At 58.8% G+C, this 17,077-nt stretch overlaps 1 protein-coding gene across 1 annotated transcript in view; it reads left to right on the forward strand.

Moving 5' to 3' along the window:
• Positions 1 to 1,202: 1,202 nt before the first annotated feature.
• Positions 1,203 to 17,077, forward strand: part of COL18A1 (collagen type XVIII alpha 1 chain) — a 59,696-nt gene continuing 43,821 nt past the window's right edge. The window contains 2 exon segments of the mRNA XM_030806008.1: positions 1,203 to 2,798; positions 16,278 to 16,822. Coding sequence (XP_030661868.1) covers positions 1,448 to 2,798; positions 16,278 to 16,822 — 1,896 coding nt within the window. The 5' untranslated portion in view covers positions 1,203 to 1,447.

The following is a 17,077-nucleotide window of genomic DNA, read 5'->3' on the forward strand; positions in this document are numbered from 1 at the left end:
TAGTTTTGGGAGCACGGCCTCACTGAGACGCAGATGTTTGCTTGTGGAATGCCTGCGCCTGCCCTCGAGAAGGATGTGGTGCTCAGCTGCTTGAAACGAGGCTGGGTCCCAAGCAGCCCAGCCCTGCCCTGTGGACAGCAATCGGCCGATGGCTATAGCATGTCCTGAGCTGGGGACAGCTGGGGACAGGTTGTGGGGCTGTTTCGTCACAGCTGCTGTCACATCTACTGACCCCAGCCCTGGGGGAGGGTGTCTGCAACCCCAGCCACACAGCCTGGAGGAGGCAGGGTGACAAGGGACTCCAGCTGGGGGAGTGGGTGTGTGGAGCACTGAGGGGGTGGGTGGATTGTGGGGTGAAAACTGTGGATGTCTGCATGTGAGGATGTACACGTGAACATGTGTGTGATAGCACATGTGTGCGTGTGAGCGCACGTGTGTGAGTGAGTTTGCCTGTGTAGACTGTCTGGATTCCATCTGGCTCCACCTCTTATGGGCTCCGTGATCTTGAGTGGGGTCACCAGGCTCATGCCTTAGTTTTCTTCATCTGTGAAATGGGCCGATGGCCGGGCTGCACACAGGTCCTCAGAGGGCATAAGGCACACTCAGCACCCACTGCTGTGCCTGGGCAGCTGGGGGGGGGCACAGCAGCCACTCACATGCCACTCACATCCCTGTGGGTTACCCACTGCCTGGAATGTTCCAGTCTAATCGGATCCCTTTGTGGATGGGGAGACTGAGGCCGGGAAGGAGGATGCATTCCTGCCCCGGTCCCGGGCTCCATCTCTGCTGGGTCTCCTGGGCAGAAGGTCAGGAAGGGCTGAGAGGGACACGGTCCAAGGCAGGAAAAGCCCCAGCTTCGAGGGGAGGCACAGCGGCTCTGAGAGGGTCCGAGCCCCCGAGCCCCTCCCCGGGATGTTTAACGACTCGGGCAGCCATTGCAGCAGTGGAATCGGCACTGCAACAAGCTGAGCATTTTTTCAGTTCCAAGTTTCCCGCAACACAATGGCTCCAGGCCAGGTGCCTCTGGGCGTTCCAGTCAGAGGGGGAGCAGGGGCTGGGGGCCGCTGCCTCAGTGCTTCTGAGATGGGATCCTGGGATGGAACCCTGATCCAGAGACTCAGCAGCCCTGCCCCGGCAGAGCCTAGCAGAGCACGTTGGGAACCCTGCGGACACTGCACACAGCACCCTCGTCCTCACAGAGCCTGGGGCTGCTGCAGGGCCGTGGGAAAGAAGTTATAAATCCTTGGGTGCTGGAACCCCCAGGTATTGGGCACCTTGATTCCAAGGCTGGTGCATTCTTTCCTTCTGCAAGAGTGGGGGGTGGAAGACAGCCAGCCAGAGGCTGGGAAGCCTGCACAGGGGAGGGCAGGAGGGCGTGAGCCTGGCTAGCCCCACCTCCAGGCACAGAGGCCCTCTCGCCGCCTGCGGCTCCAGCCGCACTGCCCCGATGGCTCCCGACCCCCGCGGCTGCCACATCCTGCTGCTGCTCTTCTGCTGCCTGGCGGCTGCCCAGGCCGACCTGCTGAACCTGAACTGGCTTTGGTTCAATAATAAGGACACCAGCCACGCAGCTACCACGATCCCTGAGCCCCAGGGGCCCCTGCCTGTGCAGCCCACAGCAGACACCACCACACACGTGGCCCCCCGGAATGGTTCCACAGAGCCAGCAACAGCCCGTGGCAGCCCTGAGCCACCCTCAGAGCTCCTGGAAGACAGCCAGGACACCGCCACTTTTGCCGAGAGCCCGGACACACCAGAGGAGAACATTGCCGGTGTCGGAGCCAAGATCCTGAACGTGGCCCAAGGCATCCGGAGCTTCGTCCAGCTGTGGAATGACACTGTCCCCACTGAGAGCTTGGCCAGGGCAGAAACGCTGGTCCTTGAGACTCCCGTGGGCCCCCTTGCCCTCCCTGGGCCTTCCAGCACCCCACAGGAGAATGGGACCACTCTCTGGCCCAGCCGTGGCACTCCCAGCTCTCCGGGCGCCCACACGACCGAGGCTGGCACCCTGCCTGCGCCCACCCCATCGCCTCCCTCCCTGGGCAGGCCCTGGGCACCACTCACGGGGCCCTCAGTGCCACCACCGTCCTCAGGTAGAGCTTCTCTCTCCTCCTTGCTGGGCGGGGCCCCTCCCTGGGGAAGCCTGCAGGACCCAGACAGCCAAGGACTCTCACCCGCCGCAGCCGCTCCGAGCCAGCATCTCCAGCTCCCTGACGTCCGCCTGCGCACGCCACTTCTGCACCCCCTGGTGACGGGCTCCCTGGGCGAGCACGCGGCCCCCTCTGCCTTCTCCTCTGGGCTCCCGGGCGCACTGTCTCAGGTTGCAGTCACCACTTTAATCGGGGACAGCGGTGCTTGGGTCTCCCACACGGCTAACTCTGCGGGGCCGGGTCTTGCTAATAACTCTGCCCTGCTCGGGGCTGATCCCGAGGCCCCCGCCGGTCGCTGCCTGCCCCTGCCATCCTCCCTGCCGGTCTGCGGCCGCCTGGGCATCTCACGCTTCTGGCTGCCCAACCACCTCCACCACGAGAGCGGCGAGCAGGTGCAGGCCGGGGCGCGGGCGTGGGGGGGCCTGCTGCGGACGCACTGCCACCCCTTCCTCGCCTGGTTCTTCTGCCTGCTGCTGGCCCCCCCATGCGGCAGCGTCCCGCCGCCCGCCCCGCCACCCTGCCGCCAGTTCTGCGAGGCCCTGCGGGATGCGTGTTGGAGCTGCCTAGGCGGGGGCCAGCTGCCTGTCGCCTGCGCCTCACTCCCGACCCAGGAGGACGGGTACTGTGTGTTCATTGGGCCGGCTGCAGGTAACTGGCCGGCCCCGATCTCCCCACCCTTTCCTTTTTGCCTTGCCAGGTAAGCGTGGTTGGGGCTGACATGCGCCTGGTACAGATTCCCCCCACACTGAGTCTACCTTCAGGGGCCCGTGGCCCTTGGGAGGTGGGAGAGCTGGGAGTGAGGCCTCCTATGCGGGGAAGAGGCCGGCATCTGGACGGGAAGAGGGCTGGATGAACCGCAGCCTGTGTCCAGGTGCCACCTGGGCCTGGGGCTCCCTGAGCATTTTAGCGCATTTAGTCCTCAGCACGGTCCCAAGATAGCCTGCCATGCCCTGAGTCACAGAGGGGAAACTGAGGCATGGGGCAGTGGTGTGACTCACCCCAGGGAGCCGAGATTCCCGCTCAGGTGCGGCTGCATCGACCTTGCCCCAGTCACGAAGCTGCACGGTTCGACACGCTTCCTGGGAGCCCCAGCGTGCTCAGGTCAAGGGTGCTGCCTCGTGGGCAGTGCAGAGACCCTCCCAGCGTGGGGACCAGGGAGGTCTGCAGGGCCTGTCCTGAGAGGGAGCCTTTCATGTCCCCCTCCCCATCCTGAAGCACACAGCCTCCCTGCCACAGTGGGGGCCACTCCTGGGTACAGGGGACGTTGCCCCATCAGCATGTGGCCTGGCCTTGTTGCTGGCTGGGCAGTTGGGGGACAGGAAGAGGAGGGAAGGGGGGACTCTTTAACCTCCCGGGTGCAGGGGCAGCCCAGGAAGGACGCCAGCGGCTCCCTCCTCTGTGTCCGGGGGTAGACAGGGCGCCTGAGCTGCGCCTGCCCCATTGAGATTCTGCCTGCTGTGTGTACCTGGCAGCCTTGGCCCGGAGGCCCCGTCCCCGCAGGGTGAGGTGCTCTGTCCTCCCCTGCTGTCCTCCCCATAGTGCCCAGGGGAAGCAGCCTTGCTGTTTGCTCCTTGGGCTTTGGGACAGGGTTGGTGGGGGTTAGTGGCTGTGCCGGACCTGGAGGTGGGGGTACCTGCAGTGGAAATTCTGGTGGACGCCCACCTGCCAGGCTCCGTGAGGGATGATAAGCTTGGTGATTCCCCTTGAGTTTCAGGCCAGTGACCATTTCTCTCAGCAAAGCCCAGAGCCTCTGCAGACCCTGTGTGGGGCCTGGGGTGTGGCCGGGGGACCACAGGCAGGCAGGGACAAGTGCTGACAACAGGTGGTCCCAGGAGTAAAGCCCACGTGGGCTGGAATGGAGGGGCAGGCAGGAAGGGAGGGAGGGCTGCAGCGGGGCCTAGCTGAGCCTGAGGGGGGCACAGGAACTGCACTGGGGGGGCCTGGTGTGTGCAGGAGTGGGGGCCCTTATGGATGCACCCCAGAAGCATAGGGCTGGAGCTCTCTGAGGCAGGGGCTGTGCCCGTGGCTGCTGGCATCTCGTAGGGCTGGAGCTCTCCTGAGGCAGGGGCTGTGCCCATGGATGTTGGCATCTCAGGGCTTAGATGTCACCCCCAGGGCAACTGGCACTGCCACAAGCAGCTGGATTCCTGGGTCCCGCTCATGCCCCGTCCCTGGAACACCCAAATGCCAAGCAAGCACCAGCTGCCTTGCAGGCAACCCCTGCAGGGCCACACCCCACCTGGCTACTGTTCCCCACCAAGCATGTGGGTAGCGCAGCCCTGCAGGAGCCGCACTGCCCAGAGGGACCCGGGTCCAGTGTCCTGGAGCCCCGGGAGGCTCGAGCACAGCCTACCTTGTCCTCCTCCACTGCAAGCCCATGGAGGCAGACAGGACAGCGGCGGGCTGGGAGGGCTGCGGCCTGTGGGAGGGGAAACGCCAGGCCTGCACACCTGACCCTGCCCTAGCCCTGCCAGCCCAAGACTGTCTGGGAGCAGCTGAGCACTGTGAACAAGCTTCAGTCTCAGGGAAGGTGCCGGTCTCCTGGGAGTCGGGGCACAGCTGCATAGCTTGGGGGCTGGGGTCCGAGTGGGGCTGTGAGGGCGAGGAATTTCTGTAACTGCAGCTGGCCCGGTTGTTGGCGCAGCCTGATGGGGACTTTTCACTGAACATCTGGACAGCTTGGTAGTGTCCCCGTGTGAGGGAGGCCGTGTCCCATGCAGGGTCCTGGCCTGCGTTGCCTCTGGCCAGGGGTGGGCCTCAGGCTTTATCAGGGAGCCCTTTCCCAGGTGTGGCCTGGCCGGGAGGGTCCTGTCCCCTCTTCTGGCCTCTCAGCTCCTCCCTAGCCCAGGCTCCTCTTGGGTTAGCCCCAACTCCTGCCGGGCCCCCATGTTGGGCTGGACACTCCCAGCCCTGGGTGAGGGGCAGGAGGAGGAGGGGGAGCCCAGCCCCCCATGTTGGTGCCTGATCCCTCGGGGTAGACTATGAGACCCCAAAAGTGGGGGTGCTGGGCTGTGATCCTGGCACCAGAACAGAGCCCTCAAGGCCCACAGAGGCCCCTGGCTGCATCTCCAGAGGTCAGGGAGTATGTGCCCCTGAGGAGAGGGGAGCTGGAGGGGTCCTGCTGCCTCCTGCCCGGCTCCATCTCCAGCGCCCCCTCCACCTCGTCCTGGGCACTGCCCTGTGTATCCACCCCCCCGGCCCACCTCGAGGAGAGCGTGGGGGACAGTGTGGCTGTGCTGGGGCGTGGGGGGCACTCAAAGGGAGTGTGCACCCTGTGCTCAGCACACAGGCAGAGACCCTGTGGAGGGTTTTGCTGTGTTGTAGGTTTGTCCCTCAGGCCCACGAAGAAGGGAGTGAGGCCCCCTCACAGGGGAGGGCCGGGGTGGGGTAGGGAGGTTCCCCTGCTGCAGCTGCCAAGAGTGAGTGAGCGAGTCTTGGGCTTGGGCTGCCCAGGACACTGCCTCCAGGAAGCCCCCTGGGTTGTCTCAGTGGGACTCTGTGAGTGACACATGGAGCTCAGGTCACAAGGGCTGTGGGAGTGTCACCCCACGACAGCCATGGGTGCCCAGCCCTCTGGACTTTGCTCTCTACGCCCCTCCTGAGCTCTTGCAAACCCTGACCCCTGGGACCGTAGCAGAGGCAGGTGATGCTTCCAAGGAGTCCTACAGGCAAGCATCCTCTGACCTGGGAGGTGCGTATTGTTCCCGTTTACAGGTGAGAAACTGAGGCCTAGGAAGGACAGACGTGTGCGTGCCGCAAGTGTGGCTAGGAAGAACGGAGCCTCGAGGAGGGCCCAGCAGCCTGGCCCCAGAGCGCTCTTCAGCATCGCAGCAGATGCAGGACAAGCAAGCTCCCAGCTGGCGAGCACCAGGAGACCAGCAGGCGTCCACCCTCATGGTGCAGGCCATCTGATGAGGGACAGGGACCAGTGCCGGGATGGACGGTGCCTATGCACAGAGTGGGGTGCAACCAGGCACAGCTGCCACCGGGGTGCTTGGGAGGCAGGTCCACACACACACCGGCCAAGTCGCTCATCTCAAATGTGCGAGTCCCGTGATCTTGGCAAGTGGTGCACAGGCCCCTGGGCTGGGGCTTCCTCTGCCTCCACCCCCATCACTGGACATTCGGAGGTCAGTGGGAGGCCACGGGAGGGCACGCGAAGGTCACGTCACCATGATGGCCCCGAGGGGCTGCTCCTTCGTCGCTGCTCCCTACCCCATGGGCCAGTCACTGGCACACAGGTGTCTTTACGTGGTGCTTACCTCTTGCTCCTTTAGTCAAACACAGAACTTGAGAAAATGCCCCTTTTCCTTAAAATGCTTTGATTTGTTTGACGTTTCCATGTAACTTTGGTTTAAGAAGGGAGAAGACCACTCCATGGGAAATAGCTCATGCTTATCTCTCACCACTTGGCAACCTACAAATGTTTTTTTTGATGATGTTGGCTAAGCTTCTCGTAAATTCTCCGTGCCTCCTAGATGCACCAAGAGCGACTCAGCATTTAACTCCTACTGAGTGTCAAGGGCCCAGTGCATTGGGTGCAGTTGTCTGTGGGTACAAGATGTTGTGTGATTCTGAACCAGGCACAGACAGAATGAAAAGCACAGCACTCCAAACGGGGCTCCCTGCAGGTCCTTACATATATTTGGGTTTTTGTATGTATCTAAAGTCCAACTAGTGGACATCTATCACTTCAACCAGTTACCGTTGTGAGTGTGGTGAGAGCACTTAAGATCTACTCAAGTTTGAAGTGCCATATGCGATATAGTATTCTAGCGGTGATCACCATGTGTACATTAGACCTCTAGAACTTTTCCTGCGTAACTGAAACTTTGTACCCTTTGACCAACAGTCACATTTCCTCTTCCCTGTGGGCTGGCCTCGGCTGTGCCCTGTTAGCATTCCCAGATAAACAAAAGCTGAGGGGGTTTTCACTAGACCTTCCCTGCAGGAAATGGTCCGGTAGTCCAACAGGTGAAATGAAAGGACACTACTCAACAACAGTAAGTCAAGGAGGCCCCCGTTGCCTATGCACAGAGTGGGGTGGCAGCTGTGCCCCATTGCACCCCATTCTGTGCATGGGCACTGTCCATCCCAGCACCAGTCCCTACCCCTCATCAGATGGCCTACACCATTAGGGTGGATGCCTGCTGGTCTCCTGGTGCCCCCCTGCGGGGCCCTTGTTTGTCCTGCATCTGCTGCAATGCTGAAGAGCACTCTGGAGCCAGGCTGCTGGGCCCCCCTTGAGGCTCCCTTCTTGCTGGCCACATCTGTGGCACGCACACATATTTGTCCTTCCTAGACCTCAGCCCCTGACAACCACCATTCTACTCTGCTCCTATGAATGTGACCTCTTTAGATCCCACATATAAGTGAGATCATGCAGTATTTGCTTCTATGCCTGCCTTATTTCCTTTAGTTTAATATCCTCTAGGTTCATTCATAAAAAGTGCAGTTACAAACCATTGTTGCAATGCCAGCTTTTATAATTGCTTGTGTATTTACCTTTATTGAGATCTTCGTTTCTTCATGTGACTTACTGTTATTGATTAGTGTCCTTTCATTTCACCTGCTGGACTCCCTGGACCATTTCCTGCAGGGCAGGTCTAGTGGCAATTAACTCCCTTAGCTTTTGTTTATCTGGGAATGCCAATTTCTCCCTCACTTTTGAAGGATAGTTTTACTGGATATAGGACTCTTGGTGAACAGTTTTTTTTCTTTTAGTACATTGAATATATTGGTCCACTGCCTTTTGGCTTCCAAAGTTTCTGTGAGAAATCTGCTGATAATCTTATTAAGAAGCCCTTGGATGTGATCAGTTGCTTTTCTCTTGCTGCTTTCAAGATTCTCTCTCTGTTTTTGAAAGTTTGATCATAATGTAACTTGGTGTGAGTCTCTTTGAGTTCATCTTACTTGGAGTTCTCTGAGCTTCTTAACTATTCATATTCATGTCTCCCAACAAATCTGAGAAGTTTTCAGCCATTATTTCTTCAGATATTCTCTCTGCATCTTTCTTTTTCTCTTCTGGTTGCAGCTTCCACAGCATGCATGCTTCCTTGTCTCTTGATGGTGGCTACAAGCCCCTTAGGCTCTTTTCACCTTTCATTCATCTTTTGTCTTTGAAAATTTCCATTATCTTATCTTCAAGCTCATTGATTTATTATTCTGTCTGCTCAAATCACCTTCAGATTCCTCTAGTGATGTTTTCAATTTCAGCTGTTGTACTTTTCAGTTCTATAATTTCTTTCTGGTTTCTTTCAAGGTTTTTATATTGATATTTCCATTTTTTTCATACATCACTTTCTTGACTTTCTCCACACCTTCCTTTAGTTCTTTGAGCATCTTTAAGACAGTCATTTTAAAGTATTTGTCTAGTAGATGTGCCATCAGGTCTTTTGCAGAGACAGCTTCTGTTGATTTATTTTTCTCCTTTGAATGTGCTATACTTTCTTATTGCTTTGTGTGCCTTGTGATTTTGTGTTAAAAAGTGAACATTTGAACTCAGTAATGTAGCTCTGGAAGTCAGTTTCACCCTTCACCAGCGGTCGCTTTTTTTTGTTGTTGTTACTTTTTTAAAAATATTTTGTGTCTGTGCCAGAAATCTCCCTGAGGTGTGAACTTCAGGTCTTCTTGCGTCTTTTCTGAGCCTGTCCCTTTCCCTGGGTGTGTGCAGCCACTTTCTAATTTTCCTCTTACATGCTGCTGTTTTTCAATGTCCTGTTCTTTCATGTTTGGCTCCCAAAGGAGGAATAAGATAAAAATGAGGGAGAAAAAACAGTGCCAGCCCTCTAAATTCTCTTGAAGTCACTTCAGCTGGAAGGGAGAGCTTACAACAACAGAGGGAGAGTAAAACAATGGCCCCACCTCCCTGTCTGCACCTCTGTGATCCCAAGCAACCTGATCAGAGCACAGGTTCTCGATGTCTGCAGGACAGGGTCCTTTTTGCCATCCTGTTTCCCACAAGCTGTGTGGCTGCTGCCCCAGGAACTCGTGCATGGCACCTGCTATGGGAATGGGGGTGGGGGATGGATGTGTGGTTGCTATTGTGTCAAGAGCTGGGGCTTAGCTAAATTAACCACCCGTTACTGTCCAAGCCTTCCTCTGGACATTGCAAGCTTTCAGTAGACTCCAGAGTTCCAAAAGAGTTCTAAGACAAATTCTGCCCGTGTACTTGTTAATTAGGTGGGCATTTTCCATCTGCCATTTCCCAGAGTACTCCAGAATCATTTTCAAACATGTTTCTTTCTGTCAAGAAATCAAGTCTTGGCCGGGCATGGTGGCTCACGTCTGTAATCCCAGTACTTTGGGATGCCGAGGCGTGCAGATCGCCTGAGGTCAATAGTTCGAGACCAGCCTGACCAACACGGAGAAACCCCATCTCTACTAAAAATACAAAATTAGCTGGGTGTGGTGGTGCATGCCTGTAATCCTAGCTACTTGGGAGGCTGAGGCAGGAGAATTGCTTGAACCCAGGAGGTGGAGGTTGTGGTGAGCTGAGATCACGCCACTGTACTCCAGCCTGGGCAACAAGATCGAAACTCCATCTAAAAAAAAAAAAGAAAAGAAATCAAGTCTTGAGGCATCATCATTGTTATATCACGTGCAGGGGTCTAGCCTGGATGCCACCCAGCTACGCCAAGTGCAGGGAAAAACTCCCTATGGGCAGCACGGCTGAGTCCAGAGCTCAGAGGCTGGAGCTCTGAGAACTGGGCTGGAGCCAAACCGTGATGGAAGCCTCTAGCTCTCAGGAAGAGATAGACATCTGTGGGGGCAGAGTGACCACATTTCCAGGTTGCCCAGCTCTTGGGAGTGGCACAGTGCCCGGGCACTGGGGCAGAGGTGGATCCTGTAGTCCCTCGGTGGAAGCTCCAAAGCCTCCCGTTTTCATCTCTTCCTCTTCCTGGGATGGGATTTGGGGGATGAGGTCTTCCTGGTGGGCTGGAGTCTGTCCCAGAAGTCAGCAGCTCACCCTGGGGCCACAAGACCCTCTTAGATAAGGCAGCCCCTCGGCAAGACTCCAGCTGCACATGAGAGGGCAGAACAGAGCTCCTGAGTCCCACTCACCATGGCCACCTGCAGGGGTCAGATGGGGGCACCGTGTCCATCCCCCCCATGGGTTTGCACCAATTTGCATATAGGTATGTAGCTTCCTATTGGTGACTGTAAGAAATTGCCGCAAATTCAGTGGCTTAAACCAGCACAGTTGTCTTACCTTTCAGTTCTGGAGGTCAGAGTGTGAAACCAGTTCACTGGGCTGAAACCAAGGTGTTGTCAGGGCTGGGTCCCTCTGGGGCTGTGGAGGAGAATCTGTTTTCTTGACTTTTCCAGCTTCTAGAGGCTGCCACTTCCCTTCGCTCAAAGCCCCTTCTTCCCCCTTCAAAGCCAGCAGTGTTGGACAAGTCCCCATGGTGCCATCTTTTGTCCTTCAATTTTAAGGCTTTGTGTGGTTAGATGTGGATCATCTCCCATCTCCAGGTCCACAGCCCGAGTCCCAGCTGCAGCATCCCCTTGCCACGTAAAATTACGCTTGTGGGTTCCAGCTGTTGTGCCGTGGACATCCTTGGGGCCATGGCTCTGCCCACCAGTTTGTCCATGTGCACGGCTGCACATGTGTACATATGCATGGGAGTCTTACTTTGCATAAATGGGATTGCCCTGTGTCTGAAAGTTCCTCTTTCCTTTATCCTGCATCTCAGGAGTCTCCATAACTCCAGGGAGATGCCCTGGCTCTTCGTGTGGTTCTGTTCTTTTCCTCAGCCCCTCCTGACTGAAGCCCTCGCAGGTATTTCTGCTTCTCTGTATAGCAGATGGCCCTGCAGACACCTGCTCAGCCCCGACTGTCGGGCTCATCGTGCGGCCTCACCTTTGTTTATCGGACACCAGCTGAGCTGCCCCGCGTGGGCCTGGCACGGGTTTTGGGTCAGCGCTGATGGTGGAGAGATTGGATGCTGTAAATATGTCCGAGTGTCAACAGGAAGTCTCCACCCGGGGACAGGGGCCCGTTTCTTAGGTTGTTTTTAGCCCTTCCGTGGGGCTCTGCAGCCTTGGGAGTTGGTGGAGGTGTTTGTTCTGAGGCCATTTTTCTTTGATGCCAGGATGTCCCCCCGGGCACTTCACTGTGTAAGTGCTACAGTGTGATGGAGTGACGATGGTGGCGCATTGAAACCCCCCAGGGGAATTCACTGTGTAAGTGCTATGGTGTGATGGAGCGATGATGGTGGTGCGTTGATGTCCCCGGGGGAATTCGCTACGTCAGTGTTACAGTGTGATGCAGCGATGATGGTGGTGCGTTGATGTCCCCGGGGGAATTCACTGTGTAAGTGCTATGGTGTGATGGAGCGATGATGGTGGTGCGCTGATGTCCCCGGGGGAATTCACTACGTCAGTGTTACGGTGTGATGGAGCGATGATGGTGGTGCGTTGATGTCCCTGGGGGAATTTGCTACGTCAGTGTTACAGTGTGATGGAGCGATGATGGTGGTGCGCTGATGTCCCCGGGGGAATTCACTACATCAGTGTTACGGTGTGATGGAGCGATGATGGTGGTGTGCTGATGTCCCCGGGGGAATTCGCTACGTCAGTGTTACGGTGTGATGGAGCGATGATGGTGGTGCGTTGATGTCCCCAGGGGAATTCACTGTGTAAGTGCTATGGTGTGATGGAGCGATGATGGTGGTGCGTTGATGTCCCCGGGGGAATTCACTGTGTAAGTGCTATGGTGTGATGGAGTGATGATGGTGGTGCGTTGATGTCCCCAGGGGAATTCGCTACGTCAGTGCTACGGTGTGATGGAGCGATGATGGCGGTGCTTTGATGTCCCCGGGGGAATTCACTGTGTAAGTGCTATGGTGTGATGGAGCGATGATGGTGGTGCGTTGATGTCCCCAGGGGAATTCGCTACGTCAGTGTTACGGTGTGATGGAGCGATGATGGCGGTGCTTTGATGTCCCCAGGGGAATTCACTGTGTAAGTGCTATGGTGTGATGGAGTGATGATGGTGGCGCGCTCTTCAAGCTCTGGATCAGGTTCCGGAAGCTCTGTGTGAGTCTTACTGAGGTGGTTATTTTCTCTTTTCCCGGGAAAGTGGGCTGAGAGAGGAGCCTTAGGGTCTGCCACTGGGAGCGACTCCCTCGCCTGTAGGTGCACAGCGGTTACCGGCTCGGTAGACCCCACAGGGCTGTCAGAGCGTGTCGTCCCCTCTGTCCGCCAAATGGCTCTGGCTCGTGTTCAGGTCTGTTTGGCCCACGTTAGTGTTGCGGTGCTCACTTTCACAGCCATTTACCTGCTGGTTTTCCATTAGCCTTTGGTGTTATTTTAGCTAAGGTTTTTGACAAGGCGGAGCTGGGGTTTTCTTGCTGCCACTGTTTTTCATCCACTTGTTTGTCTTGGGCCCACCAGTGTGGTCTGTGTGTCCTGTGCCCCGGGCGCCGAGACCGCCGGCTCGCCGGCACCTCCCCTGCTCTCTCGTGTCACTGTGGTCACTGATGGGAACTTCTGGCTTTTGTCCTTCTGCCTCTTCTGGATCGGTTGTGACCTCTTTGTTTAACGAGAGCCCTGCACGTGTGTGCTGGAAAGGGCGGCTCCCAGGGTCCCTGAAAGCTGTCACAGAACCACTGACGCGGCCTCCACTTGCTGGCGTGGACCTGGGCGGCCGTGCACGTGCCACACAGAGCTCCAGGGCACTTGATCCTGGGAGTCACAGGGCAGCTTTTGTGGCTGCACCCCGAGGTCTCAGCTACCATGATGTGGATGCTGTGGGTTTTTGGGCTCTGAGGCCATGCTCTGGGGATGCCACAGCCCACCTGCCCTTGGCCCTCGTGGGCCCCACAGCTGCTGCGTGCGTGGATTTCTGAACAGGCCCAGGTGGAGCTGAAGGACAGGCTGTGCTGGCTTCCCTGGCCTGAGGGAAACGTCCCGTCTCAGCCATTTTCTCTTAGGGCGCCCATGGGATTGCTTTGATTTCCACTTTGCGTCAAACCCTGTGTCTCGGAAGCTCTTGGGCCTCCGAGTGCTGAATTGGACATTGCCTGAGCAACATGGAACCCACCTGGCTGGGCTTGGCTCCCCCAACTTGGCTCACTCCGTGGGGGCAGGAGCAGCCCTGGCTCTGCAGAACCTGGGGGGGGCTGTGCGGGAGGACGGGGGGCTGGCCAGGCAGCCTTGGATCTTGTCCTCAGGAGCCCTTCAAAGGGCGGCAGAGACTCCAGGCCCTGTGCCCCAAGGAGTCAGGCTGGGCTGGTTCTGGGGAGTGGCTGGAGCACCTGGTACTGAGCACAGGTGGGCGTCCGTGGAGTGCACATGTCTGAGGGTCTCTGAGGGGTCTGCCCTTTTCTTTGGGGCCACGGTGGCCGTGAGGGATGCAGGACATTGGGGATGGCCCTCGAGGACTGGCCCAGCTGGAGCCCACTCCCCTGTGGGTGAACCCCCCTCTGGGTGGAGAGCCCAGTTTGGGGAGAAGGGAGGGGCTTATCCTGGGAGGTGTCAGACAAAGCCGAGGATGGAACTCACAGGAGACCCCCAGTCAGGCCGTGTCAGAGTGAGGCTGGGAGTGAGGGTCCTGGAAAGTCCGGCTTCTGGGAGAGGGCGCTTTGGCTCAGAGGCTGCCGCTGCAGAAGGGATGGGTGTCCCCGGCCCCCTAACATAAGGGACCCAAGGGGAGGGGCGGGGACGTTCCACACTGGGGTGAGAACAGCGGAGAGTCCCAGCCAGAGGTCCCCGCTGCTCTCCTGTGGGGAGGATGCTGGCTGCGCTGTTTGTCCTGGGCATATTTAAAGGGGCCTCTGTTAACACACACAGGCCTCCAGAACCATCCACACTTCTGGCTGGCCTGATTCCTGAGGGGGAAATGGTCTTTAAAGAAGCAAGTGCCTTGATCCAAAGGGAGGTGGCCCAGCAGGAGGGGGCCGTCCTACTGCACCCAGGAAGGCTGAGTTCTCACACCCGGGAAGGCTGAGCTCTCAAAATGGGGTTCAGGCATTTGCTGTTTGATTCCAGGACATCTGAGACAGCTGGGCCCGTACCTCGGGGAGTGGAGGCTGCGCCATTCTCTGCCCATCCAGCATCTTAGGGCCAGGCGTTCGGAAGCTGACTTCTGAAGGGAGCCCCCAGGAGCTTCGTGGAGAGGAGACGGGACAGCTTTGGAAAGGGCTTTGCTGTCACTGGGGTCCCTGGGGCCGCCGGCGTAGCGTGCTGGTGCCTTCCAGCCCAGGAAGGTGGCAGCTGCTGCATCTTGCTTTCCCAATCAATGACAGAATGTTCTAGGAAGGGTGGCGGGAGGTTTCTCCAAGGTGAACTCGGGAGCAGCTGGGCGGCTGCCAGCGCCTCTGGCCCCCAGGCCGAGAGTCCTGTCTCCTGATCTTAGCACAGCCCCAGCGTGGACATGTGGGGCCAGGGCACTTCTTATAAGAAAAAGGATCATTGTAACAGCTGCCATCTGGATGGATGGCGGCCTCTGTCTGAGGGGGACGTGACCGCTGGCCCCCAGAGCCCAGGCTCAGCCTGTTGGGACCCCTCTGCCCCTAGCCTCGGGGTGCAGGCACTGGGCCAGGCTGTTGTCCACAGAGCCCATTGTCCACTCTGCGCCCAGCCCTTCTTCCAGTTGGCATGAGGGTGGGGCCCACAGGGAGTCCAGGCCGCCACACCACCTCGTGCTGGAGTCAGGGCCTCGTGGGGCAGCGATGGCGCTGGAGGTGCCCACGGCGTGTGCCAGGGGCCGGGGGAGTCTGCACTCTTGTTTCCGTTGGTTCTGTGTTCTGTGAGCTCTTTGGAGGTGCTGCTTCCCTCGTGATGTCCAGGCTGAGCACTTCTTCCCTCGTGTCCTGTCCCAGGTCAGCCTAGCCCGGCCACAGAGCCATCAGCTCCCCACCCCACAGGTACATGCACACGTGCACAGGCGCTCGCCCCCGCCTTCCTCAGGACGCCTAGGCTTCAGCAGCCCCTTCCTACAGGAGCACCCAACCAGGAGTCAGCCCGCCGCACAAGCGTCCCAGAGTAACCGTTACACTCTTGGAAGCCGACCATATCCAGCCTGTCCAGGGTCTCAGGGTCTCTGGACTAGGGTCTTGGGGCAAGTCCCTGGTCCAGACTGTGGCTGCAAAGCCCGGGCTCTGCCGGGCATGGCAGGTGTGCTGGGAAGTCATTCTGAGCAGGGTCTGCCCTTCAGTGGGTGCTGCCCTCCTCCCGTGGGCAGGAAACAAGGTGTGAGAACTCCGGGCACCGGGGCTGCGTCCTGGCGTAGGCCCCCTGGGAGAGGGATGGACAGGGCTCCTTCTGACCCTGGGCTGCTGAGTTGAAGTGAGGTCAAGCTCCGCCTGGGCAGGAATGAGAAGAGTGAGTCACCCGGCGCTATGGGGCATTTGCATGGAGCAGCGGGGCTGGTGGGGAGACTGTGGCACGTTGGCAGGTATGTCAGGCATGCAGCCCCTCCAAGGGGTGATTGTGGCCCCGAGGGGAATCAGCATGGAGGGTGGGGAGACACAGCTTGTCCTTGCCACATGAGGCACCTGGCCCAGTGGGTGAGCCGGCGCCCCTGACAGCGCTGGGGGAAATCCCGCACCATGTCCTCAGATGCCACGCAGAGCCTCAGCTGAGGCAGCCGCTCTGGGTGAGGCCCCGTAGCCAAGGCTTCGAAGAACATTGGGGTGTGGAGTCAGCCTCCCTCCCTCCCCTGCAGTGGAGCAGTGGCTTCACAGTGGAGGCCAGGCTGGGGTGCTCCAGCAGGGTCAGAGTGGGCGGGCGGGGCACAGGGCTGAGCGGGAAGTCTGCCAGCCCCAGCCCCTCACAGCTCCTTGCTCCAGCGGGGGTGCCGGCCAGTCCCTGATCCCTTCTCCCCACTGGCTCTGCCCATCCCTGCTCAAAGCACGGAACGGGGCCTGTGGACACCATGTCCCCTGCAGACAGGTTTCCGCATGGAGCACGCCCGTTTGGGAATGAGTGAACCAGGGTGGCCATTGGGTGGCTGATGGGTGGCTGAGCCCAGGGGATCAGGGCAGGCTGCCAGGCGCGTGAAGAGCCCTCCCAGACTCAGTTTCCCCTTTCTGCCCCTGCCTGGCTGCCTCTCCAGGCTGTGTCGGTGGCCCCTGGTTCCATCCTGCACAGCCACCTCACCAGCTGTCTTTCTTTTTGCAGAGCGCGTCAGCGAGGAGGTGGGGCTGCTGCAGCTCCTTGGGGACCCCCCGCCCCAGCAGGTCACCCAGACGGATGACCCTGATGTCGGGCTGGCCTACGTCTTTGGGCCAGATGCCAACAGTGGCCAAGTGGCCCGGTACCACTTCCCCAGCCTCTTCTTCCATGACTTCTCACTGCTGTTCCACATCCGGCCAGCCACAGAGGGCCCGGGGGTGCTGTTCGCCATCACGGACTCGGCGCAGGCCGTGGTCTTGCTGGGCGTGAAGCTCTCTGGAGTGCAGGACGGGCACCAGGACATCTCCCTGCTCTACACGGAACCAGGTGCGGGCCAGACCCACACAGCCGCCAGCTTCCGGCTCCCCGCCTTCATCGGCCAGTGGACACACTTAGCACTCAGCGTGGAGGGTGGCTATGTGGCCCTCTACGTGGACTGTGAGGAGTTCCAGAGAATGCCGCTTGCTCGGTCCTCACGGGGCCTGGAGCTGGAGCCTGGCGCCGGGCTCTTCGTGGCTCAGGCAGGAGGAGCGGATGCTGACAAGTTCCAGGTAACCCCCACTGTGCCGTCGCTGGGGGACTGGAGCAGCCGGGGTGGGGTGGGGGTGGCCACTGGGACAGGGGTGAAGCTGTGGCTGGAAGAGGAGAGCCCCCATCCCAGCTGTGGTCAGCCCTGGCCTCCGGCGCAGGCCTCCCGGGTTCTTGGCCGGCCTGGCTGGGGTGGCATTCACTTTCTTGGCTCTCTGGCTCCTGCGCCCCCAGGAAGGGTCGCCCTGGGCTTCCATGGTTTCTCTGAGACCCCGAGG

This window comes from Nomascus leucogenys, chromosome 25 (genome assembly GCF_006542625.1).
Source record: "Nomascus leucogenys isolate Asia chromosome 25, Asia_NLE_v1, whole genome shotgun sequence".
Classification (NCBI taxonomy): Eukaryota; Metazoa; Chordata; class Mammalia; order Primates; family Hylobatidae; genus Nomascus; species Nomascus leucogenys.